Source organism: Bombina bombina, chromosome 1 (genome assembly GCF_027579735.1).
Source record: "Bombina bombina isolate aBomBom1 chromosome 1, aBomBom1.pri, whole genome shotgun sequence".
NCBI classification, from domain to species: domain Eukaryota; kingdom Metazoa; phylum Chordata; class Amphibia; order Anura; family Bombinatoridae; genus Bombina; species Bombina bombina.
The window spans coordinates 230,891,765-230,909,890 of NC_069499.1; the positions used below are offsets into that span (position 1 = coordinate 230,891,765).

The following is an 18,126-nucleotide window of genomic DNA, read 5'->3' on the forward strand; positions in this document are numbered from 1 at the left end:
TCCACATATAGCAGACAGCCAAACCAGTCCTGAACTTGGAACACAGAAGTATTCTGCTACAAAAAAAATTGTAACAGACCCAGACAAAAAACCTTGAGTCAAGAGCACGCTCCCATCCTCATGATGACACAGGGAATACTTGCTGAGAGCAAAAGCCAACTCCCTCCAAAAAAAAGGGGGATCATAACCTCCACGAGGTCCCCCAGGAAGATAAGTGACACCCCGAACCCGAGGTGGAGCAATCCCAGACCCTCTGCATGTAAGCTTAAGTAGCCAGCTAGCTACTATGCGAATGTGGCAAATCCCCTTTAAGGGACACAATGCGCTGCTCATTTTATCAACCTTGAAAGGAAGAAAGGCTGAGTAGACCTTGCCAGGGAACACAACTCACAACCCTCAGACTGCTACAGTACAGAGTAGCTACATAGCCTTAGAGTGCTGAACGAGCTGTCCAGCTAGCCAACCCCAGCAACAGCAGGTCTGAAACAGGGAAACAGAAGCATCCCAAAACCGGCTCAAACGAGCGGAAGAATGGCCACAGCCAATCCAACAGAGAACGAGTGCAACCCGACTCCTTAGAATAGACAACATGGCCGTAGACCCAAAGGATCTAGCAAAAAGGTCCAACTTAGTCTTGACACAGAGCCAGCAAGACTCCAAACAGAACTTAACCCAGAGAGAAAAACCTTCTCAGCTAGGGAAACTCAAAGGTCCCAACTCCTGAACCAGGAGAAGCCATAAGAAAGGACTACATCTCTCTAAAAGGAAACTAAGCTCTCATCCAAGAAGGGGAAAGGGCCAACAGGCAGCACCTTCCATAAGCCGCAAAGCCACAGGCTAAAGGAGAGATCAATCTGCCTTGAAAGTGATTCCCACAAAAACTAGCCTGCTAACACGCAACCAATGTGCAATAGTAGCAGCAGTGACACTGCAAGTCTATTCACCAGCAGAGCAGTGAATTTGATGGATACTATAGCAAGCTAAGAGAAACCGGCTAAGGTGAAACATAAGCCCCAATGAGCAACAACACTCAGAAAACCTGGCCAACTAAGACCAGATCAAGAATCAGAGCAAAAGGACATAGCCCAAGTTTCCAGAAACTGGGGAACCCCGAACCAACCATGGAGCCTAAAGGTCAGGTAACAACCCACAACAGGATCCACAAGGGAAAATGCTGAAGGAAACCCAGCAACTGGAAGCCCCAGATAGAACAGGCCCGAGCCCCCAACTGTTTAGAAAAACAGAACCCGCAAACTTAACACCCCGTCTGAATAACAACCCAGACTACAGGGGATACTAAATGTGATATCCAGATAAACCAGTATAACGAGAAAAACTCGCAAGTCACGACTTAAGGAAGCGACCACCCCTTGTCGATGTCCCACTCTCCAAGGAGCCAAGGCGGTAAAAGTCGTGCAACAACGCTATATCTTCTACACTCACCAACAGTCTCAGGACAATAAGGCAAGGGAAAACCTTGAGGACAAAACCACTTGAGCAAAGGCTGGTCTGCACATCACCACCGCACAAGCGGATGATCAAAGGGAGAAGGGGCACGAACCAACATTTCCCAGGCCCTAACATGGAGATCACAGAGGGGGATCAAAAAGTCTTAGAAAAACAGCTAGACAGTACACAGTCGATGTGCAATAGCTGCAGCTGGTTACATTCTGCAACCCAACCGCTGCAAGGCAGCCAAACTACCCTTTAACTTACTAGCTGCTGAGGACCAGTCCAATGACAATCCCCGAGCCTCAAGAGAAAAAAGGCCAAACCGCCACACGGCGGGAAGAAGGCGCTATGACCTCCAACTCCCCACCATGTGGGAGCAGAACACTAGGGTCCGGCAATACCAGACGCCATAGAACGACGCAGCGGAGAATCCACTGACCCAGTCATCCAAATTGAAGGCTTGATATACATGAGCACTCGGCACCTTGACCGGACCAGCAAATCAGAACGGCGCCACGTGTTTGAGCAGCCACCAGACAGAACTGAACCCAACAGGACCAGCCTGCATCCATGTCCTAACCATCAGTCTGCATAAATCCTCCCTCAGAGGGGAAGATGGAAACAGACAAACCTAGGACTAGCATGTCCTCAAAAACACTTCCGCTGAGAGCATTGATCCCAGTTTAAGAATCCCAAAGGAAAATAATAAACAAATAAAAGACATCCTAACCGGATAAAAAGAAATATAAGACAACCCGTAGGTTAATGCCAAATAAGAAAACAGGCCTACCGCAGGACCAGCCGAACGGAGCCCTAATCCAAACAAACTGGGAAGGATCTCAAACAAGAACGGTCAGATTACATCATCCCCACATGTCTACTGAGGTGCACCATTCGAGGCAGACTGAAAATTCCCGTATCCGAGATAGGATCATTTAATAACTGAAAAAACATGTCTGAATAGGACACGAAGACACGCCATTCTATAACGAAAGGCACAACACTCAGGGAACTGTACAGGCCCTCCCCAAAGTGGAAGACCCGGGACAATAGGACACGAGCACAAACACGCATAAACGTCCGGACTCTGCAGACGAATAATCGCCAAAAATATATGGAAGCGAAAACGTGCTGCAACCGCTGGGGGGGGGGTTGGGTGCTGGACATGCCGCCCTGCATGGAGGAATAATCATAAACTGGGTTACCCGCATGTGTAGAAGGCGGATGGCTCAGATGATGGCATACAGAAACAAAACTGGTTGACATGTGTCAACAAGGCCAATCCGGATTCTTCACCGGACGCAGAATCTGAAATTAAAATAGTCTCACTATCAGAATCCTCCATAATTGAATCTGAAATTTGCACAGTCTCAGCATCAGAATCCTCCATAACTTGATAGAGGATAAGCAAATATGGACTAAAGAAGTAACACAAAAACAGCACCTGACACCCACAATGGCTGGGGCACTCACCACCTCCTATCACCAGACACCTGCAAACTAGAATTTCTCCTTCACCACACTGTCGGGAATGCAGAAATGGAAGACGGAGCGTAACCACGCACGACCACAAGGTGAACCGTATAGTCCAAAAAAGCCCCCAACCATAAGGTTGCATCACTTCCAAAGGCCTCAATGTTCCAACCACGAGCCCGTAAACACCACACATAAGCAGGTTGAATCACATAACAAACATGATTATAAGCCCCCTGTTCAATAACACTTGATTCCAAGATACTAAAGGAGACTCACTAAGACCCTTCTGTTAAGTTAGGCCCGCAAGGTGGTAGCCTCTCGGGAACACAACGGCATTACAGTACATTCATAAAGAAAGTAAAATTAAATGATCTTACCGGAATCTACGCCATGGAATAGGAACACGGCCTTTCAAGTGTGACGGATAGTAGCGTCACTTACACCATGGACTTGAGAGAAGAAAGCAGGCAGCGGAGCGAAGTTAGACAACACCGATTGCTTGAGGAGCTGTTAACATGAGTCGGGATGGTTTCACAGAAAGACTCTTCCTGCATCTCCGAACTCTAACTTTCATCCAAGCCCTCACTGAGAGACTGACAGGACTACTTAAAACTCCAGTCCCCTGCCGAAGAGTAGTACCCTCCATAAGAGACAAAACCATAATTTCATTTCTTTCATATTGGCAAGAGTCCATGAGCTAGTGATGTTTGGGATATACATTCCTACCAGGAGGGGCAAAGTTTCCCAAACTTCAAAATGCCTATAAATACACCCCCCACCACACCCACAATTCAGTTTAACGAATAGCCAAGAAGTGGGGTGATGAGAAAGGAGCGAAAGCATCAACAAGGAATTGGAATAATTGTGCTTTATAGAAAAAAAATCATAACCACCATAAAAAGGGTGGGTCTCATGGACTCTTGCCAATATGAAAGAAATGAATTTATCAGGTAAATTCTTACATAAATTATGTTTTCTTTCATGTAATTGGCAAGAGTCCATGAGCTAGTGACGTTTGGGATAGCAAATACCCAAGATGTGGCACTCCACGCAAGAGTCACTAGAGAGGGAGGGATAAAAATAAAGACAGCCAATTCCGCTGAAAAATTAATCCACAACCCAAATCAAAAGTTTTAATCTTATAATGAAAAAAACTGAAATTATAAGCAGAAGAATCAAACTGAAACAGCTGCCTAAAGTACTTTTCAAACAAAAACTGCTTCTGAAGAAGAAAAAACATCAAAATAGTAGAATTTAGTAAAAGTATGCAAAGAAGACCAAGTTACTACTTGGCAAATCTGATCAACAGAAGTTTCATTCCTAAAAGCCCAGGAAGTAGAAACTGACCAAGTAGAATGAGCCGTAATCCTCTGAGGCGGGGATTTACCCGACTCCAAATAAGCATGATGAATCAAAAGCTTTAACCAAGATGCCAAAGAAATGGCAGAAGCCTTCAGACCTTTCCTAGAACCAGAAAAGATAACAAATAGACTAGAAGTCTTTCAGAAATCTTTAGAAGCTTCAACATAATATTTCAAAGCTCTTACCACATCCAAAGAATGTAAATATCTCTCCAGAGAATTCTTAGGATTAGGACACAATGAAGGGACAACAATTTCTCTACTAATGTTGTTGGAATTCACAACCTTAGGTAAAAATGTAAATGAAGTCTGCAAGACCCACTTATCCTGAAAAAAAAAAAATCAGAAAAGGAGATTCACAAGAAAGAGCAGATAATTCAGAAACTCTTCGAGCAGAAGAGATGGCCAAAAGGAACAATACTTTCCAAGAAAGTAATTTAATGTCCAGAGAATGCATAGGCTCGAACGGAGGAGCCTGTAAAGCTTTCAAAACCAAATTAAGACTCCAAGGAGGAGAGACTGATTTAATGACAGGCTTAATACGAACCAAAGCCTGTACAAAACAATGAATATCAGGAAGATTAGCAATTTTTCTGTGAAACAGAACAGAAAGAGCAGAAATTTGTCCTTTCAAGGAACTTGCAGACAAACCCTTATCTAAACCATCCTGAAGAAACTGTAAAATTCTAGGAATTCTAAAAGAATGCCAAAAGAATTTATGAGAACACCATGAAATGCAAGTCTTCCAAACTCGATAATACATCTTTCTAGACACTGATTTATGAGCCTGCAACATAGTATTAATCACTGAGTCAGAGAAACCTCTATGACTAAGCGTTCAATCTCCATATCTCCAAATTTAATGATTTGAGATCCTGATGGAAAAATGGGCCTGGAGATATTAGGTCTGGCCTTAACGGAAGTGGCCAAGGTTGGCAACTGGACATCCGAACAAGATCCGCATACCAAAACCTGTGTGGCCATGCTGGAAATCACTCTTGGAAGAAGAACTAGAGGCGGAAAAATATAAGCAGGTTGATAACTCCAAGGAAGTGTCAACGCATCCACTGCTTCCGCCTGAGGATCCCTGGACAGATACCTGGGAAGTTTCCTGTTTAGATGAGAAGCCATCAGATCTATTTCTGGAAGCCCCCACATCTGAACAATCTGAAAAAACACATCTGGGTGAAGAGACCACTCTCCCGGATGTAAAGTCTGGCAACTGAGATAATCCGCTTCCCAATTGTCTTTACCTGGGATATGGACCGCAGAAATTAGACAGGAGCTGGATTCCGCCCAAGCAAGTATCCGAGATACTTCTTTCATAGCTTGAGGACTGTGAGTCCCACCTTGAAGATTGACATACGCCACGGTTGTGACATTGTCTGTCTGAAAACAAATAAACGGTTCTCTCTTCAGAAGAGGCCAAAACTGAAGAGCTCTGAGAATCGCACGGAGTTCCAAAATATTGATTGGTAATCTCGCCTCTTGAGATTTCCAAACCTCCTGCGCTGTAAGAGATCCCCAGACAGCTCCCCAACCTGAAAGACTCGCATCTGTTGTGATCACAGTCCAGGTTGGAAGAACAAAAGAGGCCCCTTGAACTAAACGATGGTGATCTAACCACCAAGTCAGAGATAGTCAAACATTGGGATTTAAGGATATTAATTGTGATATCCTTGTATAATCCCTGCACCATTGATTCAGCATACAAAGCTGAAGAGGTCTCATGTGAAAACGAGCAAAAGGGATTGCGTCCGATGCTGCAGTCATGAGACCTAAAACCTCCATGCACATAGCTACTGAAGGGAATGACTGAGACTGAAGGTTCCGACAAGCTGAAACCAATTTCAGACGTCTTTTGTCTGTTAGAGACAAAGTCATGGATACTGAATCTATTTGGAATCCTAAAAAGGTTACCCTTGTCTGAGGAATCAAGAAACATTTTGGTAAATTGATCCTCCAACCATGTCTTTGAAGAAACAACACTAGTTGATTTGTGTGAGATTCTGCAGAATGTAAAGACTGAGCAAGTACCAAGATATCGTCCAAATAAGGAAACACCGCAATACCCCACTCTCTGATTACAGAGAGTAGGGCACCGAGAACCTTTGAAAAGATCCTTGGAGCTATCGCTAGGCCAAAAGGAAGAGCAACAAATTGGTAATGCTTGTCTAGAAAAGAGAATCTCAGGAACTGATGGTGATCTGGATGAATCGGAATATATGCATCCTGTAAGTCTATTGTGGACATATAATGCCCTTGCTGAACAAAAGGCAGAATAGTCCTTATAGTCACCATTTTGAATGTTGGTATTCTCACATAACGGTTCAAAATATTTAGATCCAGAACTGGTCTGAAAGAATTCTCCTTCTTTGGGACAATGAACAGATTTGAATAAAAACCTCAGACCCCGTTCCTGAACAGGAACTGGCACAATTACCCCAGATACCTCTAGGTCTGAAACACACTTCAGGAAAGCCTGAGCCTTTTCTGGGTTCACTGGAATGCGTGAGAGAAAGAAACTTCTCACAGGCGGTCTTACTTTGAAACCTATTCTGTACCCTTGAGAAACAATGTTCTGAATACGATTTTGGATTGAATTGATCCAAACATCCTTGAAGAATTTTAGTCTGCCCCCTACCAGCTGAGCTGGAATGAGGGCCGCACCTTCATGCGGACTTGGTGGCCGATTTAGATCTTTTAAATGGCTTGGATTTATTCCAGACTGAAGAAGGCTTCCAATTGGAAACCGTTCCCTTAGGGGAAGGATCAGGTTTCTGTTCCTTATTTTGTCGAAAGGAACGAAAACGATTGGCAGCTTTAAATTTACCCTTAGATTTTTTTATCCTGAGGCAAAAAAGCTCAGTGACAGTTGAAATAATTGAATCCAACTGAGAACCAAATAATTTATTACCTTGGAAAGAGAGAGATAGCAACGTTGATTTAGAAGTCATATCAGCATTCCAAGATTTAAGCCATAAAGCTCTTCAAGCTAATATAGCTAAAGACATATATCTGACATCAATTCTGATGATATCAAAAATGGCATCACAAATGAAATTATTAGCATGTTGAATTAACTTAACAATGCTATACACATTATGATCTGATACTTGTTGCGCTAGGGTTTCCAACCAAAAAGTTGAAGCAGCTGCAACATCAGCCAAATAAATAGCAGGCCTAAGAAGATGACCTGAACATAAATAAGCCTTTCTTAGATAAGATTCAAGTTTCCTATCTAAAGGATCTTTAAAAGATGTACTATCTGCCGTAGGAATAGTAGTACGTTTAGCAAGAGTAGAGATGGCCCCATCAACTTTGGGGATCTTTTCCCAAAACTCCAATCTATCAGACGGCAAAGGATACAGCTTCTTAAACCTTGAAGGAGGAGTAAAAGAGGTATCCAGTCTATTCCATTCCCTAGAAATTACATCTGAAATAGCATCAGGAACTGGAAAAACCTCTGGAATAACTACATGAGGTTTAAAAACTGAATTTAAACGTTTACTAATTTTAATATCAAGAGGACTAGTCTCCTCCATATCTAATGCAATCAACACCTCTTTCAATAAGGAACGAATATACTCCATTTTAAATAAGTATGAAGATTTGTCAGTGTCAATATCTGAGGCAGAATCTTCTGAACCAGATAGATCCTCATCAAAATGCAAACAGAATAAGCCTCTGGAAACCAGAAGCAAAAATACATGAAGACTTAAATAATGTCAAAAGTCTAGCGCCAAGTATGACGCCCACAACTGACAAAAATATTTTTGGCGCCAAAAACGTCTGCAACAAACACGAGCGCCATAGATGATGCAACTACGTGAAAATTCTCGGCGCCAACTAAGACGCCAGAAATTACGAAAATATATCAACAAACTTAATTCTCGCGCCAAAAAAGTCTTGCGCTAAGAATGACGCAATAAATTATAGCATTTTGCGCACCCGCGAGCCTAACAGCCCGCAATTTAGAAGAAAGTCAATTTGAAAATATCAGGTAAGAGAATTATTTTTTTTTTTTTATTATATGTGCATTTCCCAAAATGAAACTGACAGTCTGCAAAAAGGAAATATACTGATAAACCTGAATCATGGCAAATATAAGTACAAACATTATATTTAGAACTTTACATTTAAAGTGCCAAACCATAGCTGAGAGAGTCTTAATAAAGGAAAACATACTTACCAAAAGACACTCATCTAAATAAAGTAGATAGTCAAACCAGTACTGAAATGAGAATCAGCAGAGGTAATGGTATATAAGAGTATATCATCGATCTGAAAAGGGAGGTAGGAGATGAATCTCTACGACCGATAACAGAGAACCTATGAAATAGATCCCATTTAGGATGACCATTGCATTCAATAGGTAATACTCCCTTCACATCCCTCTGTCATTCACTGCACTCTGAGAGGAACCGGGCTTCAGCATGCTGAGAAGCGCATATCAATGTAGAAATCTAGCACAAACTTACTTCACCACCTCCATAGGAGGCAAAGTTTGTAAAACTGAATTGTGGGTGTGGTGAGGGGTGTATTTATAGGCATTTTGAGGTTTGGGAAACTTTGCCCCTCCTGGTAGGAATGTATATCCCAAACGTCACTAGCTCATGGACTCTTGCCAATTACATGAAAGAAAGAAATTCTGACACTTCTCTGCCAAACTCCTGGGACGAAAGTCAAAGAATAACTGGGGGATGAGGGGAGTGGGAGGAGTACTTAAGCCTTTGGTTGGGGTGTCTTTGCCTCCTCCTGGTGGCCAGGTTCTTATTTCCCAAAAGTAATGAATGCAGCTGTCAACTCTTTCCATTTAAGAAGAAAATAGGGTTAGGAGATGACTTACCCACCACCAAATAGGCCTTTCTGATTAAGACCTTAAGCAAGGCTGCTAAAGCAGTAGCTTTAGCCTTGTCACTCTTGTGAGAATGTCAGGAAAAGCTCAGAGAGAGGGTGGAACAAAGCTCTGCAATGTAGGAGTTATGTCTCCTCCTGATGGACAGGGAATGTTTTCCACATGTGATGATTTGTAGATTAATCACCATTATTTGAAATAATTATTATGTTTAATGTAGCATTGAAATTTCTAAAACACAAGGTCACATAACCTTGAAAGTATCTTCCAATATATAATATAGAAATATAAATATAGCTATTCTCAAGTAATATAAAAGAAGGAAAAAATACAGAAATGAAGGTCAGGCTGACTGAAAACAAGAAAGTAGTCTGACTGTTCTAGTACAGAACACAAGATACCTGTGGATTTTATCTTCTGGCTGGTATGCATGGCACTGTCCTCATGGTCTATTGGCTGGCTGGACAAGGAAAAAATCCAAATCTCTGCCATTTTTGCAGAGGCTTCCTTCATATTACTAAAGAGACTCAGGATTTGGCTTCCTTCTGTAGGGTGCTGCATGACCTGCAATTTAATGGTACCATGTTATTTATTCATAAACAATTTATAAAAAAAAATATTTGTATACTTCTATAATACTTTTTTTTTTAATTAACAGCAAATAGCTGCCACATGTTTGTGGATAAATGTTAACTTTCTAGTAGTAACTCTTACAAGAGGCTTAAAGGGGAAGTAAACACCAATTTTCAAATAACTGCATGTAATAGACACTACTATAAAGAAGAATATGAACAGATACGGATATAAAAATGCAGCATTAAACCTTTTAAAAACATACTTAGAAGCTTCCAGTGTAGTACTGTTGATGAGGTTAGGCTAGGACACCCAGTGAAATGGGATGGGTAAGCAAAAAGAGCAGACACCCCCCCCCCACTCCCTGCATATGAAAAAGACCCATTACACAACCAGGAGTCTATAGACATCAGTATACATCTACAACTTTGGGGCTTGGTTAGGAGTCTGAAAATCAGCACAATCTTATTTAAAAATTAAGCAAAACTATACATTATTACAAACACTCCCTGATGGGCTATATAAATGGGTAATCTACAAAACATTTATGCAAAGAACAATCTATTGTACAATGTCCCTTTAAATATACCACCCAGCTGATTTCACAGACCACCTGGCTAACATTTAAGTAACTATTGTACTGTAGATTTTTCTCCCCTTTAATGTGTTCCCAATTATCCATTTTACCTACTGGAATGAATTCAAATAAAAGGTAAAAGGAGCTATTTGTAAACCATTGTCAATTAGAAATTAATCATTGTGATTATTAAATAAACACCACCTACACTGAAATAAAAGCAATTTAAACAAAATTCAACAGTAACCCAATGGGGAGTGGACGTGGTAGATGCTAAAATGTCCATTTATAATAGTTTGAATTTTGCATATCATTAAGTGGAGTTGACTATTATGATTTATGTTAAAAGAGAGACCCTAATTTTTACCTAATTTTAATAATACTCCATAAAATAAGCTGAAGATTTCTCTCTATGCTGGCAAGTTTCTGAGAATCAGGCCCTAAGTATCAACCTTTGTGTATAGAGAAATAGTTAATATAAGGACATCTGCTCTTTCTACAAGCTCCGTCCATTTAAATAGGGTGTGTTTTTTCAATGAGCAAAAACAGGATATATATAGAGAGAGAAAAAGAGCGAGAAAAAAAAGAGCGAGAAAAAAAAGAGCGAGAAAAAAAAGAGCGAGAAAAAAAAGAGCGAGAAAAAAAAGAGCGAGAAAAAAAAGAGCGAGAAAAAAAAGAGCGAGAAAAAAAAGAGCGAGAAAAAAAAGAGCGAGAAAAAAAAGAGCGAGAAAAAAAAGAGCGAGAAAAAAAAGAGCGAGAAAAAAAAGAGCGAGAAAAAAGAGAGAAAAAAAAAGAGCGAGAAAAAAAAGAGCGAGAAAAAAGAGAGAAAAAAAAAAGAGAGAGAAAAAGAGAGAGAGAAAAAGAGAGAGAGAAAAAGAGAGAAAAAAAAAGAGAAAACAGAATTTATGTTTACCTGATAAATTACTTTCTCCAACGGTGTGTCCGGTCCACGGCGTCATCCTTACTTGTGGGATATTCTCTTCCCCAACAGGAAATGGCAAAGAGCCCAGCAAAGCTGGTCACATGATCCCTCCTAGGCTCCGCCTACCCCAGTCATTCGACCGACGTTAAGGAGGAATATTTGCATAGGAGAAACCATATGAAACCGTGGTGACTGTAGTTAAAGAAAATAAATTATCAGACCTGATGAAAAAACCAGGGCGGGCCGTGGACCGGACACACCGTTGGAGAAAGTAATTTATCAGGTAAACATAAATTCTGTTTTCTCCAACATAGGTGTGTCCGGTCCACGGCGTCATCCTTACTTGTGGGAACCAATACCAAAGCTTTAGGACACGGATGATGGGAGGGAGCAAATCAGGTCACCTAGATGGAAGGCACCACGGCTTGCAAAACCTTTCTCCCAAAAATAGCCTCAGAAGAAGCAAAAGTATCAAACTTGTAAAATTTGGTAAAAGTGTGCAGTGAAGACCAAGTCGCTGCCCTACATATCTGATCAACAGAAGCCTCGTTCTTGAAGGCCCATGTGGAAGCCACAGCCCTAGTGGAATGAGCTGTGATTCTTTCGGGAGGCTGCCGACCGGCAGTCTCGTAAGCCAATCTGATGATGCTTTTAATCCAAAAAGAGAGAGAGGTAGAAGTTGCTTTTTGACCTCTCCTTTTACCGGAATAAACAACAAACAAGGAAGATGTTTGTCTAAAATCCTTTGTAGCATCTAAATAGAATTTTAGAGCGCGAACAACATCCAAATTGTGCAACAAACGTTCCTTCTTCGAAACTGGTTTCGGACACAGAGAAGGTACGATAATCTCCTGGTTAATGTTTTTGTTAGAAACAACTTCTGGAAGAAAACCAGGTTTAGTACGTAAAACCACCTTATCTGCATGGAACACCAGATAAGGAGGAGAACACTGCAGAGCAGATAATTCTGAAACTCTTCTAGCAGAAGAAATTGCGACTAAAAACAAAACTTTCCAAGATAATAACTTAATATCAACGGAATGTAAGGGTTCAAACGGAACCCCCTGAAGAACTGAAAGAACTAAGTTGAGACTCCAAGGAGGAGTCAAAGGTTTGTAAACAGGCTTGATTCTAACCAGAGCCTGAACAAAGGCTTGAACATCTGGCACAGCTGCCAGCTTTTTATGAAGTAACACAGACAAGGCAGAAATCTGTCCCTTCAGGGAACTTGCAGATAATCCTTTTTCCAATCCTTCTTGAAGGAAGGATAGAATCTTAGGAATCTTAACCTTGTCCCAAGGGAATCCTTTAGATTCACACCAACAGATATATTTTTTCCAAATTTTGTGGTAAATCTTTCTAGTTACAGGCTTTCTGGCCTGAACAAGAGTATCGATAACAGAATCTGAGAACCCTCGCTTCGATAAGATCAAGCGTTCAATCTCCAAGCAGTCAGCTGGAGTGAGACCAGATTCGGATGTTCGAACGGACCTTGAACAAGAAGGTCTCGTCTCAAAGGTAGCTTCCATGGTGGAGCCGATGACATATTCACCAGATCTGCATACCAAGTCCTGCGTGGCCACGCAGGAGCTATCAAGATCACCGACGCCCTTTCCTGATTGATCCTGGCTACCAGCCTGGGGATGAGAGGAAACGGCGGGAATACATAAGCTAGTTTGAAGGTCCAAGGTGCTACTAGTGCATCCACTAGAGCCGCCTTGGGATCCCTGGATCTGGACCCGTAGCAAGGAACCTTGAAGTTCTGACGAGAGGCCATCAGATCCATGTCTGGAATGCCCCACAGTTGAGTGACTTGGGCAAAGATTTCCGGATGGAGTTCCCACTCCCCCGGATGCAATGTCTGACGACTCAGAAAATCCGCTTCCCAATTTTCCACTCCTGGGATGTGGATAGCAGACAGGTGGCAGGAGTGAGACTCCGCCCATAGAATGATTTTGGTCACTTCTTCCATCGCCAGGGAACTCCTTGTTCCCCCCTGATGGTTGATGTACGCAACAGTTGTCATGTTGTCTGATTGAAACCGTATGAACTTGGCCCTCGCTAGCTGAGGCCAAGCCTTGAGAGCATTGAATATCGCTCTCAGTTCCAGAATATTTATCGGTAGAAGAGATTCTTCCCGAGACCAAAGACCCTGAGCTTTCAGGGATCCCCAGACCGCGCCCCAGCCCATCAGACTGGCGTCGGTCGTGACAATGACCCACTCTGGTCTGCGGAAGGTCATCCCTTGTGACAGGTTGTCCAGGGACAGCCACCAACGGAGTGAGTCTCTGGTCCTCTGATTTACTTGTATCCTCGGAGACAAGTTTGTATAGTCCCCATTCCACTGACTGAGCATGCACAGTTGTAATGGTCTTAGATGAATGCGCGCAAAAGGAACTATGTCCATTGCCGCTACCATCAAACCTATCACTTCCATGCACTGCGCTATGGAAGGAAGAGGAACGGAATGAAGTATCCGACAAGAGTCTAGAAGTTTTGTTTTTCTGGCCTCTGTCAGAAAAATCCTCATTTCTAAGGAGTCTATTATTGTCCCCAAGAAGGGAACCCTTGTTGACGGAGATAGAGAACTCTTTTCCACGTTCACTTTCCATCCGTGAGATCTGAGAAAGGCCAGGACAATGTCCGTGTGAGCCTTTGCTTGAGGAAGGGACGACGCTTGAATCAGAATGTCGTCCAAGTAAGGTACTACAGCAATGCCCCTTGGTCTTAGCACAGCTAGAAGGGACCCTAGTACCTTTGTGAAAATCCTTGGAGCAGTGGCTAATCCGAAAGGAAGCGCCACGAACTGGTAATGCTTGTCCAGGAATGCGAACCTTAGGAACCGATGATGTTCCTTGTGGATAGGAATATGTAGATATGCATCCTTTAAATCCACCGTGGTCATGAATTGACCTTCCTGGATGGAAGGAAGAATTGTTCGAATGGTTTCCATTTTGAACGATGGAACCTTGAGAAACTTGTTTAAGATCTTGAGATCTAAGATTGGTCTGAACGTTCCCTCTTTTTTGGGAACTATGAACAGATTGGAGTAGAACCCCATCCCTTGTTCTCCTAATGGAACAGGATGAATCACTCCCATTTGTAACAGGTCTTCTACACAACGTAAGAATGCCTGTCTTTTTATGTGGTCTGAAGACAACTGAGACCTGTGGAACCTCCCCCTTGGGGGAAGCCCCTTGAATTCCAGAAGATAACCTTCGGAGACTATTTCTAGCGCCCAAGGATCCAGAACATCTCTTGCCCAAGCCCGAGCAAAGAGAGAGAGTCTGCCCCCCACCAGATCCGGTCCCGGATCGGGGGCCAACATTTCATGCTGTCTTGGTAGCAGTGGCAGGTTTCTTGGCCTGCTTTCCCTTGTTCCAGCCTTGCATTGGTCTCCAAGCTGGCTTGGCTTGAGAAGTATTACCCTCTTGCTTAGAGGACGTAGCACTTTGGGCTGGTCCGTTTCTACGAAAGGGACGAAAATTAGGTTTATTTTTGGCCTTGAAAGGCCGATCCTGAGGAAGGGCATGGCCCTTACCCCCAGTGATATCAGAGATAATCTCTTTCAAGTCAGGGCCAAACAGCGTTTTCCCCTTGAAAGGAATGTTAAGTAGCTTGTTCTTGGAAGACGCATCAGCTGACCAAGATTTCAACCAAAGCGCTCTGCGCGCCACAATAGCAAACCCAGAATTCTTAGCCGCTAACCTAGCCAATTGCAAAGTGGCGTCTAGGGTGAAAGAATTAGCCAATTTGAGAGCATTGATTCTGTCCATAATCTCCTCATAAGGAGGAGAATCACTATCGACCGCCTTTACCAGCTCATCGAACCAGAAACACGCGGCTGTAGCGACAGGGACAATGCATGAAATTGGTTGCAGAAGGTAACCCTGCTGAACAAACATCTTTTTAAGTAAACCTTCTAATTTTTTATCCATAGGATCTTTGAAAGCACAACTATCTTCTATGGGTATAGTGGTGCGTTTGTTTAAAGTGGAAACCGCTCCCTCGACCTTGGGGACTGTCTGCCATAAGTCCTTTCTGGGGTCGACCATAGGAAACAATTTTTTAAATATGGGGGGAGGGACGAAAGGAATACCGGGCCTTTCCCATTCTTTATTTACAATGTCCGCCACCCGCTTGGGTATAGGAAAAGCTTCTGGGAGCCCCGGGACCTCTAGGAACTTGTCCATTTTACATAGTTTCTCTGGGATGACCAACTTGTCACAATCATCCAGAGTGGATAATACCTCCTTAAGCAGAATGCGGAGATGTTCCAACTTAAATTTAAACGTAATCACATCAGGTTCAGCTTGTTGAGAAATGTTCCCTGAATCAGTAATTTCTCCCTCAGACAAAACCTCCCTGGCCCCATCAGACTGGTTTAGGGGCCCTTCAGAACCATTATTATCAGCGTCGTCATGCTCTTCAGTATCTAAAACAGAGCAGTCGCGCTTACGCTGATAAGTGTGCATTTTGGCTAAAATGTTTTTGACAGAATTATCCATTACAGCCGTTAATTGTTGCATAGTAAGGAGTATTGGCGCGCTAGATGTACTAGGGGCCTCCTGAGTGGGCAAGACTAGTGTAGACGAAGGAGGGAATGATGCAGTACCATGCTTACTCCCCTCACTTGAGGAATCATCTTGGGCATCATTGTCATTGTCACATAAATCACATTTATTTAAATGAGAAGGAACTCTGGCTTCCCCACATTCAGAACACAGTCTATCTGGTAGTTCAGACATGTTAAACAGGCATAAACTTGATAACAAAGTACAAAAAACGTTTTAAAATAAAACCGTTACTGTCACTTTAAATTTTAAACTGAACACACTTTATTACTGCAATTGCGAAAAAATATGAAGGAATTGTTAAAAATTCACCAAAATTTCACCACAGTGTCTTAAAGCCTTAAAAGTATTGCACCCCAAATTTGGAAGCTTTAACCCTTAAAATAACGGAACCGGAGCCGTTCTTAACTTTAACCCCTTTACAGTCCCTGGTGTCTGCTTTGCTGAGACCCAACCAAGCCCAAAGGGGAATACGATACCAAATGACGCCTTCAGAAAGTCTTTTCTATGTATCAGAGCTCCTCACACATGCGACTGCATGTCATGCCTCTCAAAAACAAGTGCGCAACACCGGCGCGAAAATGAGGCTCTGCCTATGATTTGGGAAAGCCCCTAAAGAGAAAGGTGTCTAAAAAAGTGCCTGCCGATATAAACTTATCAAAATACCCAGATTAAATGATTCCTCAAGGCTAAATATGTGTTAATAATGAATCGATTTAGCCCAGAAAAAGTCTACAGTCTTAATAAGCCCTTGTGAAGCCCTTATTTACAATCTTAATAAACATGGCTTACCGGATCCCATAGGGAAAATGACAGCTTCCAGCATTACATCGTCTTGTTAGAATGTGTCATACCTCAAGCAGCAAGAGACTGCTCACTGTTCCCCCAACTGAAGTTAATTTCTCTCAACAGTCCTGTGTGGAACAGCCATGGATTTTAGTAACGGTTGCTAAAATCATTTTCCTCATACAAACAGAAATCTTCATCTCTTTTCTGTTTCTGAGTAAATAGTACATACCAGCACTATTTTAAAATAACAAACTCTTGATTGAATAATAAAAACTACAGTTAAACACAAAAAAACTCTAAGCCATCTCCGTGGAGATGTTGCCTGTACAACGGCAAAGAGAATGACTGGGGTAGGCGGAGCCTAGGAGGGATCATGTGACCAGCTTTGCTGGGCTCTTTGCCATTTCCTGTTGGGGAAGAGAATATCCCACAAGTAAGGATGACGCCGTGGACCGGACACACCTATGTTGGAGAAAAGGAGATTTTTCTGTGTTTGTTACACAAATTATCATTAAAGGGACACTATACCCAAACATTTTCTTTTATGATTAAGGTAGAGAATGCAATTTTAAACAACATTCCAATTTACTTCTATTACCTAATTTGCTTCATTCTTTAGATATACTTTAATGAAGAAATAGCAATGCACAAGGTGAACCAATCACAGGAGACATCTATGTGCAGCTACCAATCAGCAGCTACTAAGCATATCTAGATATGTTTTTCAGCAAAAAATATCAAGAGAATGAAGCAAAATAGATAATAGAAGTAAATTAGAAAGTTGTTTATAATTGTATGCTCTTTCTAAATCGTGAAAGAAAAAATTTGGGTTTCATGTCCCTTTAAATAAATGTATCTTGTTTTGTGCTTTGAATAGCTCTAGTACCATTTATAAATAATAGAAAAGGTTATAATATAGCAACAGATTACACTGCTCCCACCAGGCTACTTCCTAACACCAAATGTTCTATGTAGAACACAGAGTAGCACTTTCAACATCTAAAAACATAAAAGGTATACAGTTGTTAAAGTCCAAAGCACTATTGGGAGCAAGCTGAACACATCTTGTGAGCCAATGACAAGAGGCGTATGTGTATAACCAACAATAGCCAGCTAGCCCCTATCTGATCTAAACAATATGGGTGTATTTACAATAGGATTGGAACATTGTGAGAGCAAGCTGATAACAGAAGACAATGCATAAAGTTAGACAATAATTTATTCCACCCTGCCTGCCAGTAGCATCGCGTATCTGTAGAGGTTACTTTAGGAGTGCCCTTTAAGAGTCATCTTTAGTTGAGAAATGCTCAGTGGAACCACCTGCAAGGTTAAGAGGGTGGAGTCTCTGAGAAACAACAGGGAGGGCGGGATGTATGCAGCAGCAATCAGTGTACCGATTCATATCAAATGTTTGCTTCAGGTGAAGTGTTTAAAGTATGATAAGCTGAGCAGGAGCTCACTTGCTTTGCACATAATAAAGAGGTAGACTCTAAACTGATTTAACAAGGAAAAGATATGGCACACAGAGAGCTACACCCACACCT

General features: G+C 42.1%; 1 protein-coding gene across 1 annotated transcript in view; it reads right to left on the reverse strand.

Moving 5' to 3' along the window:
- The window catches only part of PACS2 (phosphofurin acidic cluster sorting protein 2), a 657,507-nt gene that overhangs the window by 307,316 nt on the left and 332,065 nt on the right, over positions 1-18,126 (reverse strand). The window contains exon 5 of the mRNA XM_053711716.1: positions 9,549-9,711. Coding sequence (XP_053567691.1) covers positions 9,549-9,711 — 163 coding nt within the window. The remainder of the gene's footprint in view (positions 1-9,548; positions 9,712-18,126) is intronic.